The sequence below is a fragment of the Daphnia pulicaria genome, chromosome 1 (assembly GCF_021234035.1).
Source record: "Daphnia pulicaria isolate SC F1-1A chromosome 1, SC_F0-13Bv2, whole genome shotgun sequence".
Classification (NCBI taxonomy): Eukaryota; Metazoa; Arthropoda; class Branchiopoda; order Diplostraca; family Daphniidae; genus Daphnia; species Daphnia pulicaria.
In genome coordinates, this window is record NC_060913.1 from 40229898 (window position 1) to 40243478 (window position 13581).

Here is a 13581-nt window from a genome sequence, read left to right on the forward strand (position 1 = left end):
CCCTAGCGAGGAATTAGGTCATTATTTTCGCTACATCATTTAACCTAACAGGCCTTAGAAAACTAGGTTCTAAAAAAAATTGTAAGGTAAACGATAACGGTCGCAAAAACAGAAAAATGCGACACGTTTAAATTAACGAAACGAAGAACGAAACGAATGAAAAATTGAAAAAATAACGATAACGATAACGAATCCAAAAAAGCACAACGGTGAAACACTAGAATGGCCACTGCCAACATGTTGTGCCGTAAAGCAGCGTTTAACATAAGAAGAAATTCGAAAAAGAATGATTCAAATAAAAAAAAGTAAATTTTGTTCGCACTATTAAATTTTCGATATCAAATTAGGCCACTTATGTAGATAATGAGCAAAATAAATTACACATGGACATGGCCGGCAATCCATGCCTTGGAAATGTTTTCTGTCGCCGATGTCTTTTTAAGAGAAGATAGATAGACAAGTAAGACCACCCACCCTAAACTCGTTTTTGAATATTTGATTTTTTTGTTTCGGGGGAGAAAGTTTTCGTCAAATGAGATTCTCCAATCGGTAAACCAGTTTCTTTCAAAACTGTCAACAAACTTGCCAAACATGTTGTTAACATGTCGATTTAATGTTCGAATTTTAAGTAAGACAGGCGGAGGGTTTTACTCCCGATAAAACAAAAATCAAGCTGAATGGGTTACGACCGCTCTGTTTCAGATTCGTCGTTAATTTATACCAATCAAGAATCCGTTTATCAGAAGAAATTAGAATGGTTTTTAAAAAACTTCAAACTACGAGTATCATCTCTAGATTCAGAAATTTACGGACTAGAAATCAAAACGCTGACATTCATTTTATATCTGTATAAAATTCACACGTATGTCATGATTTTCTAGTTGCTACGTCAATTGTATAGAGGCAGCGTTGCAATGCTCTACTTCAAATCGGTTGGATGAACACAACTTTCCACCAATCTCTATAAAGCGTGTTAATAATCGGACGTAATCGGAATAATCGTCAATAATTTGAAACTGAAACGCGCAAATGCCGGTCGTTAGTCGATGTAAAAGTAAAGTGAAGGCTATATTATGCTTAACGAATTCGTTTACAGATTTTGTGTCTCCAAAAATTGAAATGAAAAAGAGTGTTAGAACTAAACGTGGGGGATAACAAATAACTACGAAAAAATGATAGCAACAGAAGACTTTATTTAAAGACAATCTGGTCGATCTCAACTCGAAATGTTCCTCAAGTCCTGGGGGTTTTTTTTTGTGTTTTTTTTCTTTTTTCTTTAGGCTGGCGAAATTTGTACTGCCTGACATCTAGCAACATCTTGCTTTTAAATTATATTGACTAATCAGCCGCACAAATGCGGCTTAGATTTTTTCCGTCTTTTTGGTGAGTGAAACGACTTGTTGTAGGCCACGATCTCTACCGAACTTCAACAGCAATTAATGCACAAAAATGCATGAAAAACGAACTAGTCGACTAGCCGCACGACTTTTGGCTCTGCGGATACGAAGAAATTGGAAACAGGTCTATAAAAATGAATCGTGAGTGTACTCTCCACTCATTGAAACACGCAAGTCTAAGAAAGGGGTCGACAATATTAACAAATTTTGCCAAGCACTATAGAATGGTTAATTTTGTCAGCATAGCGTCTGCAGCCGTTCTTTTAATTATCACTATTTTTTACTTTTGGCGAAAAAATCAGAAGAACTACCGTTTACCTCCTGGACCAACGCAAAGTCTCATCTTTGGCAATTTGATGGAATTGATTTACTCAACATTAATTAAAAGTGAACCGCCCTTTATCAAACTAGCGCAATGGTCTTTTCAGGTAAACAAAAAACGAGCTTTTCAAATAAAAAAAAATACAATTCTAAAAAATGAAAATTTCCTAATTTTCAGACGGGACCGATATGCTACTTGCGGTTTTATAGACAACGAGTCGTCGTAATATCAGACGCAAGGGTTGCTCAACGGTTTTGTGTCAATCAGGCGGATAAGTTCAGTGAACGGCCACCGGGACTACTTTTATCACGAGTGCTCAAGGGCAAAGGTAAAGTGCTGAAATAGAGAAGGCCACCAAGCTGATTAGAGATGGCCCACTGTTGCAAAAGAAAATCATTAATAAAGCTTGAATTTTTATCCTAAATAGTCAAGATGAAATTTTATGTTGATTATTTAAGATATTCGAGCAATAAGCAGATAATTTCGACTACACTTAAATATTCAAGGAATCGTGTTCAATGACGGGCCATCATGGAAGGAACATCGAACATTTCTGACTCACGAATTTCGCAAGTATGGATTTGGAAAACAATCAATGGAGCAGAGAATTCAATATGTGGTTGACGAATATCTTCATCAAATAACCGTAAGTGTTTTCCCGAAAACTGGAAAATGTATGTTGTAACTAAAATGTTATCAACAAATTAGAAAACAAATGGGCTAATTCACGATCCGCATCCGAACATTGCGACGGCAGTTTATAACATTATTTGGACAGTGATCAGCGGGGATCAATTCAAATGGGGTGATCCATTTTTGCAAAAAGTCATAAAAAACCTTGAAACCAATTTACAAGCTGTCGAGCTCACCGGACCTCAAAACTACGTCACTATTCTCACGTAAAATAAATACTAGCTTTTTTTTCTTTTAGTTTAGTTGCATCTGTCTTTAGCTAACTTTTTAAACAGCATATTCCATTTGCTCTGGCACAATTTTTTGCACTTGTGGAAAATTACCTTGATGAGGTTACTTTACTTTAAACAACTCATCGGCAAGTTTAAGAAGCTCCAAAAACAATCTACAAACTCCGAGGAAGAGGAGTCTATGATGCTCGATTACTTGGTAAAAATCCAAGACAGTAAAAATTGTGGTGAACCGACCTACTTCTCCGGTATGTTGTCAAGTCTAAATAATTTCGCAAAACCCTTCACAATTACTATCGAATATCAACAGAAACACAATTACTTTGGCTCGTTTCTGACCTGTTTATCGCCGGCGGTGAGACAACCATAACCACTATTCGCTGGATTCTGCTGTGCTTGGCGTTGTATCCTGAAGTTCAGGAACGAGTACGACAAGAAGTAACTGAAGTGTTCGGTCGGGACTCAACACCTGCGTAAATAAATTTTAATGTTAACATAGTGTTTCTTTTCCCGAAAGCTTAAAAAGAATAGTATATAGTATTTGAATACGTTTTATCCTCAGATATTGTCAGCGAACACACACGCCTTACACAGAAGCATTCATCAATGAGGTACTTCGCATGGGCGGAGTCACTCCAGGAATGTGGCGTAATACCAGTCAAGATGCAACATACGAGGTTGTTTCCCATTATTTATACAATATTGAAACGAAGAAACTTATTTTTATTCCTCGCAGAACTACGATATTCCAAAGGACACATGGGTTCTACTCCACTTTTACGCAATGAATAATAACCAGGATCAATGGGAAGACGCGAGGAAATTCAAGCCAGAAAGATTCTTAAATGAAGAAGGAATGTTCTGCAAAAACGAAAACCTCTTGGCATTCTCAATTGGTAAAGCCCTTTGTCAGTTTTTCGTTGTTGCATTAAACGATGAATTTTAAACAGGAAGGAGAGAGTGCCCAGGTCAAGGATTGGCACAGACAGAACTTTACCTCTTTACGGTCGGAATTCTGCAGAAATTTAAAGTTGCTCTACCCATTGATGAGAAAAATATTGATGTCAATAACGGACAATTTGGGGTAACTTACACGCCACCACATCATAGACTACAATTTATCGCTGTTTAAGATTTATCGTTTATGAACGCATGCTTTTCATCCTTAATCTTTATAACTCTACGTCTTTGCATAAGTTTAATTCACATTCTTAATTCCTCAACTAGAATATTTGCACATACTTATGTTAGTTGATGAATTAGTTTTGTATTAAAACTGTCGCAGCAAATGCTCATTAAAAATTACGACGCCTCTCGAATTTCTTAAAGGGTTCCGTTGAGTAATTTGCGGACAGTTCGCATACGGTCAGTTAAGGAATCCTATAAACAAAAAATGAAATTTGTCTATTAAAAAAAAAATTCGAAACAAAAGACTTAAAATGAAACACGTACGCAAGAATCAGAACTGAGGCGACTCCTTTTTTCGCGACAACGAGATTCTTTCAATTGCTGCAGTTGAAGGAGACGAGATTTCCAGCCTCGTGTAGGAGCTCTCCAAGCACACCACCTTTGGTGTTGAGCAACTGGATCCACTGTTGTTCTAACTGAATCATTCTTCTCTGTCAAATTTTTTTGGCTTAAATATGGTTCTATAGACCATTTCCTATTGCAGTAATCACATTTCAATAACATGTCATCTTGGAGGAATTTCCAGCCAGTAAGAACAAAAGTAAAACTAGAGAGATGAACATCAGGTATGGCTGTTGTTTCTAAAAACCAGTCAAATATTTCCTTGATCTGAAGCAAATGGACAAAATTCATTACGATGGACAAAACATGATTATTGTATTGTGGAATCTTACCTCATCTTGTAATTCAGATACTTTGCAAAGAGCTTCAATGTTTTTAAAGGCCAACAACTGCCCCTGAATTGTGTCTTGAAGTTCCATATTTGATACATGTTCAATCTCCAAAACAGAGTCCGGAACTTGATTGGTGGAGTATAAGCAAAATTTGGAGTGAGCCGAAGCTAATCTTGATTTAAGTTTTGAACATGCATGTTTGTCTATAGAAAAGAAAAATTCAAGTAAAGGTAGCAATAAAATAAAATAATTTTATACATGGAGCATCCTTGTTTGGCGATGGAAGAGTAACACTCATGAACTGGTGGCACATGACACATTTTAATACGTCTTTTTCAGCAATCTCCCAACCATGCAAAGCACACAGAGGAGGATCAACTGGTTTTCCTGACCAATTGAAGACATCATAAGTTTTCAGGCGTTTCAGAAAGCTTTCGCGAGTGGGATCTTTTGAAGGTACGTCATGATATCTGCCAACAATAAAAATTTATTCAGTATATCATACAACTTTAAAGATTCATAACTAAGTAACTAACAATTTTTGGATAAGAGTTTGGTCAAGTTTGCGTTTTCTATTCAACGTGCTCATTTCAATAAAAATGCTGACATTAACTTGATTGGAAAATAATCCAACCTAAGCCTAACTAACCAAGTCCTCAAATGCCGCCTAGATTCTTTTCTTTCTTTCGAAAATCGAAATGTACAAAACTGTCGTCTGCTATACTTGGGCTGTTTGTTGTTGTCGGATCTCGGGAAAGGACTGAGTAGAGTAGTTAAAAGTGAAAACTGTTTGTCTACCAGTCTACGTTTTCTGGTTTAAAAAATGAACAATTTATATTTTCTATATATTTATCTTTTACATAGATGTAAATTACTTGCCAACTGATGCATAAATCGTGAAAAAATGAGACAAAACCTTCTTTCAAGTTGATTGTTATCAGTTAGTTTCTTGGCCACCATGTCAACGGCCATACCACGTTGAACGCACCCGGTCTCGTCAGCTCCCGGAAGTTAAGCTACGTCGGGTCCCGTTAGTACTTGGATGGGTGACCGCTTGGGAATACGAGATGCAGTTAGCATTATCTTTTTTTTTCTGGGTGAATACTTTATACGTAAATTTATACAACATATTACTTACTCTCTTAATCAGACGCAATTTTTTTCTATTTTTGTACAGGATCAACATTTTGTAGATAATTGTTTACATTCAAAGTTTATTAATTTTCTAAATCATTTGTATGGTCGCTATCTAAGCGTGTTCTTACTGAGCGCAAGAACGGACAAGAATTCGTTCTTATTATAACTTCAAATATATAACAGGTGTAGATAAACAAAAGGTAAGACCGGGATGCTTAATAATAGCGGTGGCATGAATCGATTTGTTACAGAAAGAAGGGTTAATCACCCCGTGATAATATAGTTGAATTATTCGGCCTGAACAATTTAATTGTCGCTGCTCTTTCAAGCAATAGTGTATACAATGAAAAGAGAATTCGCTCCTAAAGAAATTGACAGATAAAGCTCGAACAAATCCACAAAAACATTTTTTTACGCGGTGAACGGAGAATTAATTTTCTATCATATTTGGCTGACATCAATGCTAGCCAACTTATTTGAGAAAAAAGAAACGCTAGTAAGCAGATAGTAAACAGACTCTGATGGGTTATGATCACCAACAGCCGACTGAACTCGCACCACTTCATTATGAGGTAGTACATAACTACATATAAACGTTTGAACCAATTTCATTAATCCAAAGTTTTCGTTATTTAATTCTTTTAGATTCGAACCACGGACACAGGATGGGAGATGTTCAGCTTTTGATCCCTACACAATATTGGCTCTTTTGACGTTTGGAATTTTCCTCATCTACTTGTTCAGCATGGTGTTCAATCAGTTGGCAATCACGGCTCGCGGTCGTAAAATCAGAGGCGTCAGCGAAAAACAGACAAACATGATTTACTCGTGTCTGTTACGAGGTCACGAACTGTGGGGGTGTTAATTCACGGCTAAAATATTTCAAACAATGTTTTTATAATTCTCTCATTAATAAGCGCTCAGTTTAAAATTTACTTGTCAACCCATCCAGTTCTGGTGCATCAACGTTCTTCTTTTTCAAACGGTTAAAGACCCGATCCAGCTAATAAAGTGCAATCAGTCGAAAGAAAGTATTCGGGCAGTGCGGAAGTGTTTCCTACTCCGGTGTCTCTGTCAATTGTGGCGTTAGTGATCTGTCGCTGAATTTTATTAGAGAAAAATGAAGAAAATCTTCAGTTTCCTAACTTTGCTGACAGTGGTGTTGCCTCAGACCAATTGTTCTGAGCCCTCAATTATCAATTCCGGTTACCACATTGGTAAGCCAAACCTTTTCGTGATTTAGCCATTTGATCAACTGAAATCATTTTTTATTGAATTAAAGGAAAAGCTCGAGGAGGTTATGGCGGAGGAGGCAGCTACGGCGGAGGAGGTTACGGCGGAGGACATGGACACGGATCCATTTCAATTGATCCCGTTTCCATATTGGGTCTATTGTCATTGGGTAAATTGATTGCGTTCACCTGTCTTTTAAAACTAATTTTAGTCCAATATGTAAATTTGTTTGAGACTGGTTTAGGAGCGGTTTTATTGCGAAGTATTCTCACTTTACTGCCAGCCACGAGCGCTAGGAGTCTGGACGTGACGGACATCAATCTTCCACTGATGCTTTCAGATATTCCCGAGGCCATCGCCAATTGGCATGAAATGAAGAGTAACCAACACGTCGTCTACGAAAGGTAGCGAAATCCAGTTGGAATTTTAATTAGACACTAATTTTATTGTCGATAACAAAGGAGCGCTGACGAGCGAGATGACGATGGCAATCCGGCGGCTCCGATTCGCCACTATTTGTCCATGCTTAAGACGGACAGATCTTGTCTCCCGCATTTTCTTTGCGAATTCTGGAAGCCCAGATCTATGGAAGAAGAGACTTTCCTTGACATTGTCATGTAAGTTTCTTATAGTGCATATTTTTTCTTGGCCATTAAAATAATTCTTTCAATTGTTATACGATCCCCCTAGGCTTACCACTGTCGAATGGAATGGTCTGGCGAAAAGTGCTGCTATCTACGACCAGTTGAAGCAACCAGATTCATCGGCAGCAGAGCGATTTTGTGCCCAAGCCCGTTCTGAATGCATAAAGGGCGAATTCGATTTGAAGAAACAACTATGAACTTTTTTGAATGACACAATTTCGATTAATAATTTTTCAAATGAGTACAAGTGTATTGAGAATACAGATTACAGAACAAATTTCCCCGTGTAATATAAGAACCTTTGCCTGTCTAATTCACCCCAAGGAATAAAATCTCCACTAATCTAAAAAGTGATCTCCCGTAAAAATGTTCCCAATTACGTTATAGCAATACGAGTAATTAAAACAAAGCCATTAGATCGGCCAGTCCGCAGTCACTTGCTGATGGTCCGCTGCTGTTGTCGTCACAATAATGCGGATCGAAATCCGTCGTCTCCGCACTTTTCTCCACCTGATCGACATAACGGCCAGTGTCTGTCTCGCCGTAGTGATGCGCCAGTGACGTTCTATTTAAAAAAAAAAAAAATCATAAACAACATCGTTGTTAATCACTATACATACCCAGTTTACTAATTGAAGAAATAATTATATGAACTGGGAAACGATTTGGTTTCCCAGCTGTTTCACATCCGTCACCACGAGTGGCGGACAATTACACGTGCTGTACACACAGCGTAACTTTTACTGGAACGCCATTCAAACTTTGAGACAGTTATAATATACTTGCGCTCTAAAGCCAGTGGATAATATGGCAGTAATGTATGCAACGTTTCTCTCTATACTAGATACACACACACACGAGAAAGGGGGTGTGTAGATCAATTCTAACCCAGCCAGCCATATTATAGAAATGCAGGTCTAAGTTGTACGAGTTGAGTTATACATGTAGAGTTGCATGGCTCTGAGCGCCAGGGCCGGTTGCCTGTTCCACGCGATCGCGTCATTGCCCAGCTTGCAGAGAAGAGTTTTCGGACAGGAGGCCGGATGACGACGGATGGCTTCTGCGACCCGCTGACCCACCCGGACCGACTCCTTGAATAACTGCAGGCGATGCGATGATTTCGATGTCAACTCTTCGACGTCGCCGTCGCCGTCGTCGTCGACTGACGACCAACTTTCCTGCCATGGCTCCTCCTTCATCGTTGCGGGTTATTGTGTTGTTTTGTTTGTTTGGAATTTTTTGAATTTCCCGGTTCAAAAAAAATAACAAGCCAAGACTTTAGTTAAAAGCGATTCATTTAGTCGTAAGTGACGTGTTATCTTTTAATGCGATTTTACCAGGTAGTTGTGGGTGATGTTATCTAACATGTTGTGAAACTCTTCCGGCCGATCGGACAATTGCAGCGGCTGAAGCGATAACCGAATCAAATATGGTTAATTGAATAAACATTCAAATTTCTTTTAATTACGTATGTAATACCAGGTTCATGTCGGAGACTTGGACACTTCTGACGCTGCGGTTCAACAAGTTGTAAATGATGTTGAAGAGGAAGACGCCGAAACCCAGTGAGGCCAAGACGACGTAAGGGTCAACGTAATCATTTCCGTACTCGCTAGATTCAATATAGTAATTAACGTGTGTATTATAAAAGTTCAGAATGAATTACATACCTGGCCCCGTATCCTCCGCCGTAACTTCCTCCGCCACGAGCTTGTACTTCCATAGCCAGCAGAAGAAGAAACACTGAATAATAATCCAAAGGCGCGGATCTTTATTGATAAATGGATTTGACACGTCGCCCAGCATGCAATGAGAGTGCCATTCGAGATCATTCAACTCGGGTTATCCCACGCTATGTATATTCTGATATTAAATAATAGAAATTTGTTTTTTCGTCATTCCAACTTGATGATGACGCACTTTCGTACGGCCCGTTGAGCTTCGATGATTTCTTCAAGATTATTCTTCAACTTTTTCTTTGATCATATTTCATTCGCTCTACAATAATCGGAATTTCTATGGAAGAATAGGATTGTACGGGTTAAAAACAAGAGAATCAAACCGATGCGCACGTATATACATATACAACCGCCGACGGCATATTGCCGTTACGTAGCATCAGCTAACACAAGTCCGGAAATGTCCAAGAGCGAACGGAGCGACGCCGAATCACAAAAGAAGCGTTGTGAAAGTGTTAATACCCGCGTGACAGAGTTGCGGGAAAACAATCAGATAAGAAGAAAACAAAAAAACAAAAAAAAAAAAACGAAAAAAGGAGCTAGCGCGGGCATACTATAGGCGCGGCGAATCAAAAGTTACAAGCCGGAGAATCGACGGTGCATAACAGCCCAAAAATACGCAGGTGGCTATATTCTATTATTCAACAAATTAATAGGATTAAATTCTAAAGCGAAATGTCAAGTCCAGCAATGATTAAACAACCCGATGTCTCTCACGTTTAGCTCGTCGATTATCTAACTGAATTAAATTTATCGTTGTTTTTGTTACGTAAAATAGTAATTTCGAAATTACGGAAATTCTAGCGTGTCCAGAGTGTACCACATGAATGGTGCGAGGCTATCTTGGGTGTATACATTGCATCGATTACTTTGTTATCTATAAATATTGCTGGATATTTCGAACGTATTTCGGTGACGTAAATCGGCAGAGCCCATCGTATAACGTGGATTAGATCATTCTACAAAACTGCGCAATAACTCAACACCTGGCGATCCGCTTTGAACTTGTTGAAAGGGCGGCATCAAGAGAACTTTTGTGTGGATTACATTAAGATTTCTCAAGAAATGGGAACTGGACATCAGCGCTACCTCCCGCTACCATTGATGTAACCAACGCGGGATTAAAAGAATAAGCCAACAAGCGTCGCGGGTTGACCTTTTGATGTATGTTACTCGGTTGATTTTTGCGCAACATTTTCTACGTATTATATTCTCGCCACATGTACTCTAATACCGTTCCTTTTCGGTGAGCAGATTAAATTTTCATGGACGGCAGTTCACAAGGATTCAGTGTACGGTATTAAAAGATTGAAAATGGGACCAAATGACCCAGTCGATACCGATAAGATAATTCTTCAATGAAATATTCGGTGAAGCCAAAATGGCGTTATCACGTGAATAACTAAATAAAAAACAGTACGAATCTAGCATTATTAAATTCTATTAAGTTAAGCAAAAAGGTACCTTTGACTTCAATTTGTATTTATTACAATTGAAATGAAAAAGAACAAAATAAAAAAAAATAACATTTCATGGTATTATCTGATGGCGTATACGCCACAAGGGGGGGGGGAGAGAAAGAGGGCCATAAAATTATATCCTTCTTCCAAAAAATATCCAACGGCGATGTCTTTTTTCCTTCCATTTTTGAAACGTATCACGACGATGTCGACGAAAAGCAAGAAAACTAGCTGCAGCAATCCATATTTAACTCATTTATCTGAGTAGAATGGATTGAAATAGGGAAATGTAAAAAAATTGACAGCGTTCCCAAAATTGGGAAATTTCAGAATGTACTATGATTGAGGTTTTATTGCCAAATAAACATGTCAGTTGCATGACTGATGTTGTTATTAGGTAAGAACGGTCAATTTCAAGTTGTAATAGTCTATACATTTGTCATCCGCTTTTTATGACCATGTGATTTCATTCCGAGTAGCAGAGACGGCGGCGTCATCATCACCAACGGGGTTCAATCTTCTCTGCTGCTGGGAGGAGGAGGATGAAGACGACCGGAGGCTTTCGCCCAGCAAACATTTGGGAACGATCGTCGAGCACAAATCTTGAAATGGCGGCCCGTTATTACTCGATTTGATGCCCAGCGTTTCCTGCATCACCCGGTCCACAGTGTGGGCCGAATCGGAATCGCCTAGCCAATAAGCCATGCCAATCCTATGCGTTCCGCATCATAGGAAACATTTTGAAATAATTTATTGATGAATTCATTTTGATTATAATATATTATTACGTGGCAGTTTGAACGAGGGGATCGTAGATGACGTGCTGATTGGCCGTCAAAGTCTCGCAGATGCGTCGCTGGGTGCAGCGACGCGAGGATCCCGGTCGTCGGACGGACTTGCCTTGGCGGTGGGCCCGCCACAAACCGTTGAAGACGCCGGCCATTTGGTCGAGAATGTCCAGACTTTCCTCCTCGGCGGTGGCCATGGCGGGGGGTTCGTTCAGGTCTCTGGTGAGGAGTAGCGGATTGTCCATCAGCAGACGGTCGATGCTGTGAAAATCGGACATGAAAAGGGGAGCGTCGGCGTCCATAACGCGACCTGTGGCGGCGCTCTGCGTCGCCAGTTGGTACAGCAACACGCCCAGGAAAGTCAGGAAAGAAAGTCCACCCAATATGGAAAAGGCCTTGCCCTTATTAAAAAATAATTCAAATTCATCACATAGAAAAATACAAAAATTAAGATTCAATTGAAATTTGAATTACAGACGAATCCATTCCATAACTTCCTCCGCCTCCGCCGTAGCTGCCTCCGCCGTGTCCGCCGTAGCTGCCTCCCCCGTGTCCGCCACCTCCCCCATAGCTTCCGCCACCTCCGCCGTAGCTCCCTCCGCTTCCGTAGCTCCCTCCGCTTCCGTAGTTTCCTCCGCTTCCGTAGTAGCCTCCGCCGTGGTCCCCGTAACTTCCTCCATGGCCTCCACCTCCATAACCGTAGTCTCCACCACCACCACCATAACCCCCGTAACTTCCCCCTCCGCTCCCATAGCTGCTGCCTAAATACATCCGCAATAAATAGAAACAAATTTTTCAAATATTCAAAAATGACGTCAAATGATTTTTGGATTAATTTTGTATTTTAATCACACCGACCTCCACCATAGCCTCCTTTTCCTCCTCCACCGTAGCTGCCGCCACTTTTGTAATAGCCTCGGTCTTGACTGGCGGAGTAATCCTCATCCAGCTCTTCCTCGTCGTCGCTCAACTTGGTCTTACTTTTGCGGACGTAGGCCGGAATTTCCGCTGGCTTCCGGCGCCAACTAATCACGTAGTCGTCGAACGAGCTCATCCTCGCTTCCGATCTCCCGTTTCCAGCAGCCAATCCGGCCAGAGCCTCCAGCAAATCCGGATCCAATTTCTCGGCCAGCGTTTGCCCGGCCGAAACGTACAGGTGGACCGTGTCCAGCTTTTGCAGGATCCATTCCCGATACGGAAGTTTCGACAGCCAGCCAACTTGTCCGACTTTGCGCAACACGCCCCTGGTGACGTCCAGAAAGCGGATGGAATCCGCCAAACTTTGACGCCGTTCGGGTACAACTTGGTTGTCATCCGCCGTGCTGTTGGCCAGAACGAACAGCAAACACGGCCAGGAGCAGGTGATTAACAACAATTTCATGTTGAAGTATAGCTATAAGAGGCCTAACGATAAATGATTTCTAAACCGACCACACCGTTTCCCAACCAGAGCCCAGGACCGTCTGATCTGTCGTCGGCCATCGATCAGTCAGGTAATGGCTGGCGTAAACAATTGAAGAACGGTACGGGTGCCATCTTGGTGGCCGATTGTGCTTATTCAATACCTAAACGTTATGGTTATACCTGAGCCGAGGTCTCTCGCGCTCGACCGCGCCCATTTGCAGAGGGTTGTCATCATCCGCCAAGTGATGGCCTACCCATGCGAGTCGTGATTCATCTGAAAATTGTGCTTGAAAACAAAACCAAAATAGCAGAGAGATAAATGGGAGATCGAGCTGCTATTTAAAAAGGAAGGCGAGGTAGTATAGTTTCATAGAAAGATCATTGTTATCTTCGTCATCATATGATACACACGTATACAGTATAATAATATAACATGAATAACGTGGCAATAACACACGCACGCTTATTGATTATTCGTCCGTTCTTATATCTTCCATCTATATATGGAAATACACGAGTTAAGAAAATGTTATTTGGGGAGGGCGAGGCAGACACGATAATTGAATGCGAATAATATTTCTAAAGAAACGAAATAAATCCAACCAGGAAAAAAAAAGAATTAAAATTCAGTAATTAGATATAAGGATTGAAACTGATAATCGCGTAAGTGTA

General features: G+C 40.2%; 5 protein-coding genes and 1 pseudogene across 6 annotated transcripts in view; 3 read left to right on the forward strand and 3 right to left on the reverse strand.

Annotated features, from left to right (window-relative positions):
- LOC124320327 (cytochrome P450 2J2-like) overlaps positions 1-3961 on the forward strand; it is a 115783-nt gene extending 111822 nt beyond the window's left edge. Inside the window, exons 1-9 of one of the 2 annotated variants that reach the window (XM_046783165.1) lie at positions 1542-1825; positions 1897-2047; positions 2226-2365; positions 2428-2618; positions 2688-2890; positions 2953-3115; positions 3205-3319; positions 3379-3538; positions 3593-3961. In XM_046783165.1, coding sequence (XP_046639121.1) covers positions 1622-1825; positions 1897-2047; positions 2226-2365; positions 2428-2618; positions 2688-2890; positions 2953-3115; positions 3205-3319; positions 3379-3538; positions 3593-3774 — 1509 coding nt within the window. In that variant the 5' untranslated portion in view covers positions 1542-1621 and the 3' untranslated portion in view covers positions 3775-3961. Of the gene's footprint in view, positions 1-1541; positions 1826-1896; positions 2048-2225; positions 2366-2427; positions 2619-2687; positions 2891-2952; positions 3116-3204; positions 3320-3378; positions 3539-3592 lie in introns of those variants that run through there. The other variant, XM_046783167.1, reaches the window with a different exon arrangement.
- On the reverse strand, positions 3894-5213 carry LOC124320402 (nuclear-interacting partner of ALK-like). Its single transcript, XM_046783283.1, has 5 exons — positions 5041-5213; positions 4763-4974; positions 4505-4707; positions 4095-4439; positions 3894-4022 (listed from the first exon to the last, which is right to left on the reverse strand). Exons 1-5 carry the CDS (start codon positions 5091-5093, stop codon positions 3966-3968), a joined length of 870 nt encoding a protein of 289 aa, XP_046639239.1. The 5' UTR covers positions 5094-5213; the 3' UTR covers positions 3894-3965.
- A 251-nt stretch (positions 5214-5464) lies between these two features.
- LOC124323153 lies at positions 5465-5583 on the forward strand (annotated as a pseudogene).
- A 262-nt stretch (positions 5584-5845) lies between these two features.
- On the forward strand, positions 5846-7795 carry LOC124320416. Its single transcript, XM_046783300.1, has 6 exons — positions 5846-6213; positions 6287-6858; positions 6924-7043; positions 7119-7278; positions 7336-7491; positions 7565-7795. The coding sequence occupies exons 2-6, from the start codon at positions 6762-6764 to the stop codon at positions 7713-7715; spliced, it is 684 nt and encodes a 227-aa protein (XP_046639256.1). The 5' UTR covers positions 5846-6213; positions 6287-6761; the 3' UTR covers positions 7716-7795.
- An 82-nt stretch (positions 7796-7877) lies between these two features.
- LOC124320419 lies at positions 7878-9264 on the reverse strand. The gene is made up of 5 exons (XM_046783303.1): positions 9189-9264; positions 8998-9130; positions 8856-8924; positions 8461-8711; positions 7878-8083 (listed from the first exon to the last, which is right to left on the reverse strand). Exons 1-5 carry the CDS (start codon positions 9239-9241, stop codon positions 7918-7920), a joined length of 672 nt encoding a protein of 223 aa, XP_046639259.1. The 5' UTR covers positions 9242-9264; the 3' UTR covers positions 7878-7917.
- Positions 9265-11153: 1889 nt separating this feature from the next.
- LOC124320342 lies at positions 11154-12980 on the reverse strand. The gene is made up of 4 exons (XM_046783187.1): positions 12364-12980; positions 11980-12266; positions 11506-11906; positions 11154-11429 (listed from the first exon to the last, which is right to left on the reverse strand). Exons 1-4 carry the CDS (start codon positions 12884-12886, stop codon positions 11168-11170), a joined length of 1473 nt encoding a protein of 490 aa, XP_046639143.1. The 5' UTR covers positions 12887-12980; the 3' UTR covers positions 11154-11167.
- Between the last annotated feature and the right edge of the window lie 601 nt (positions 12981-13581).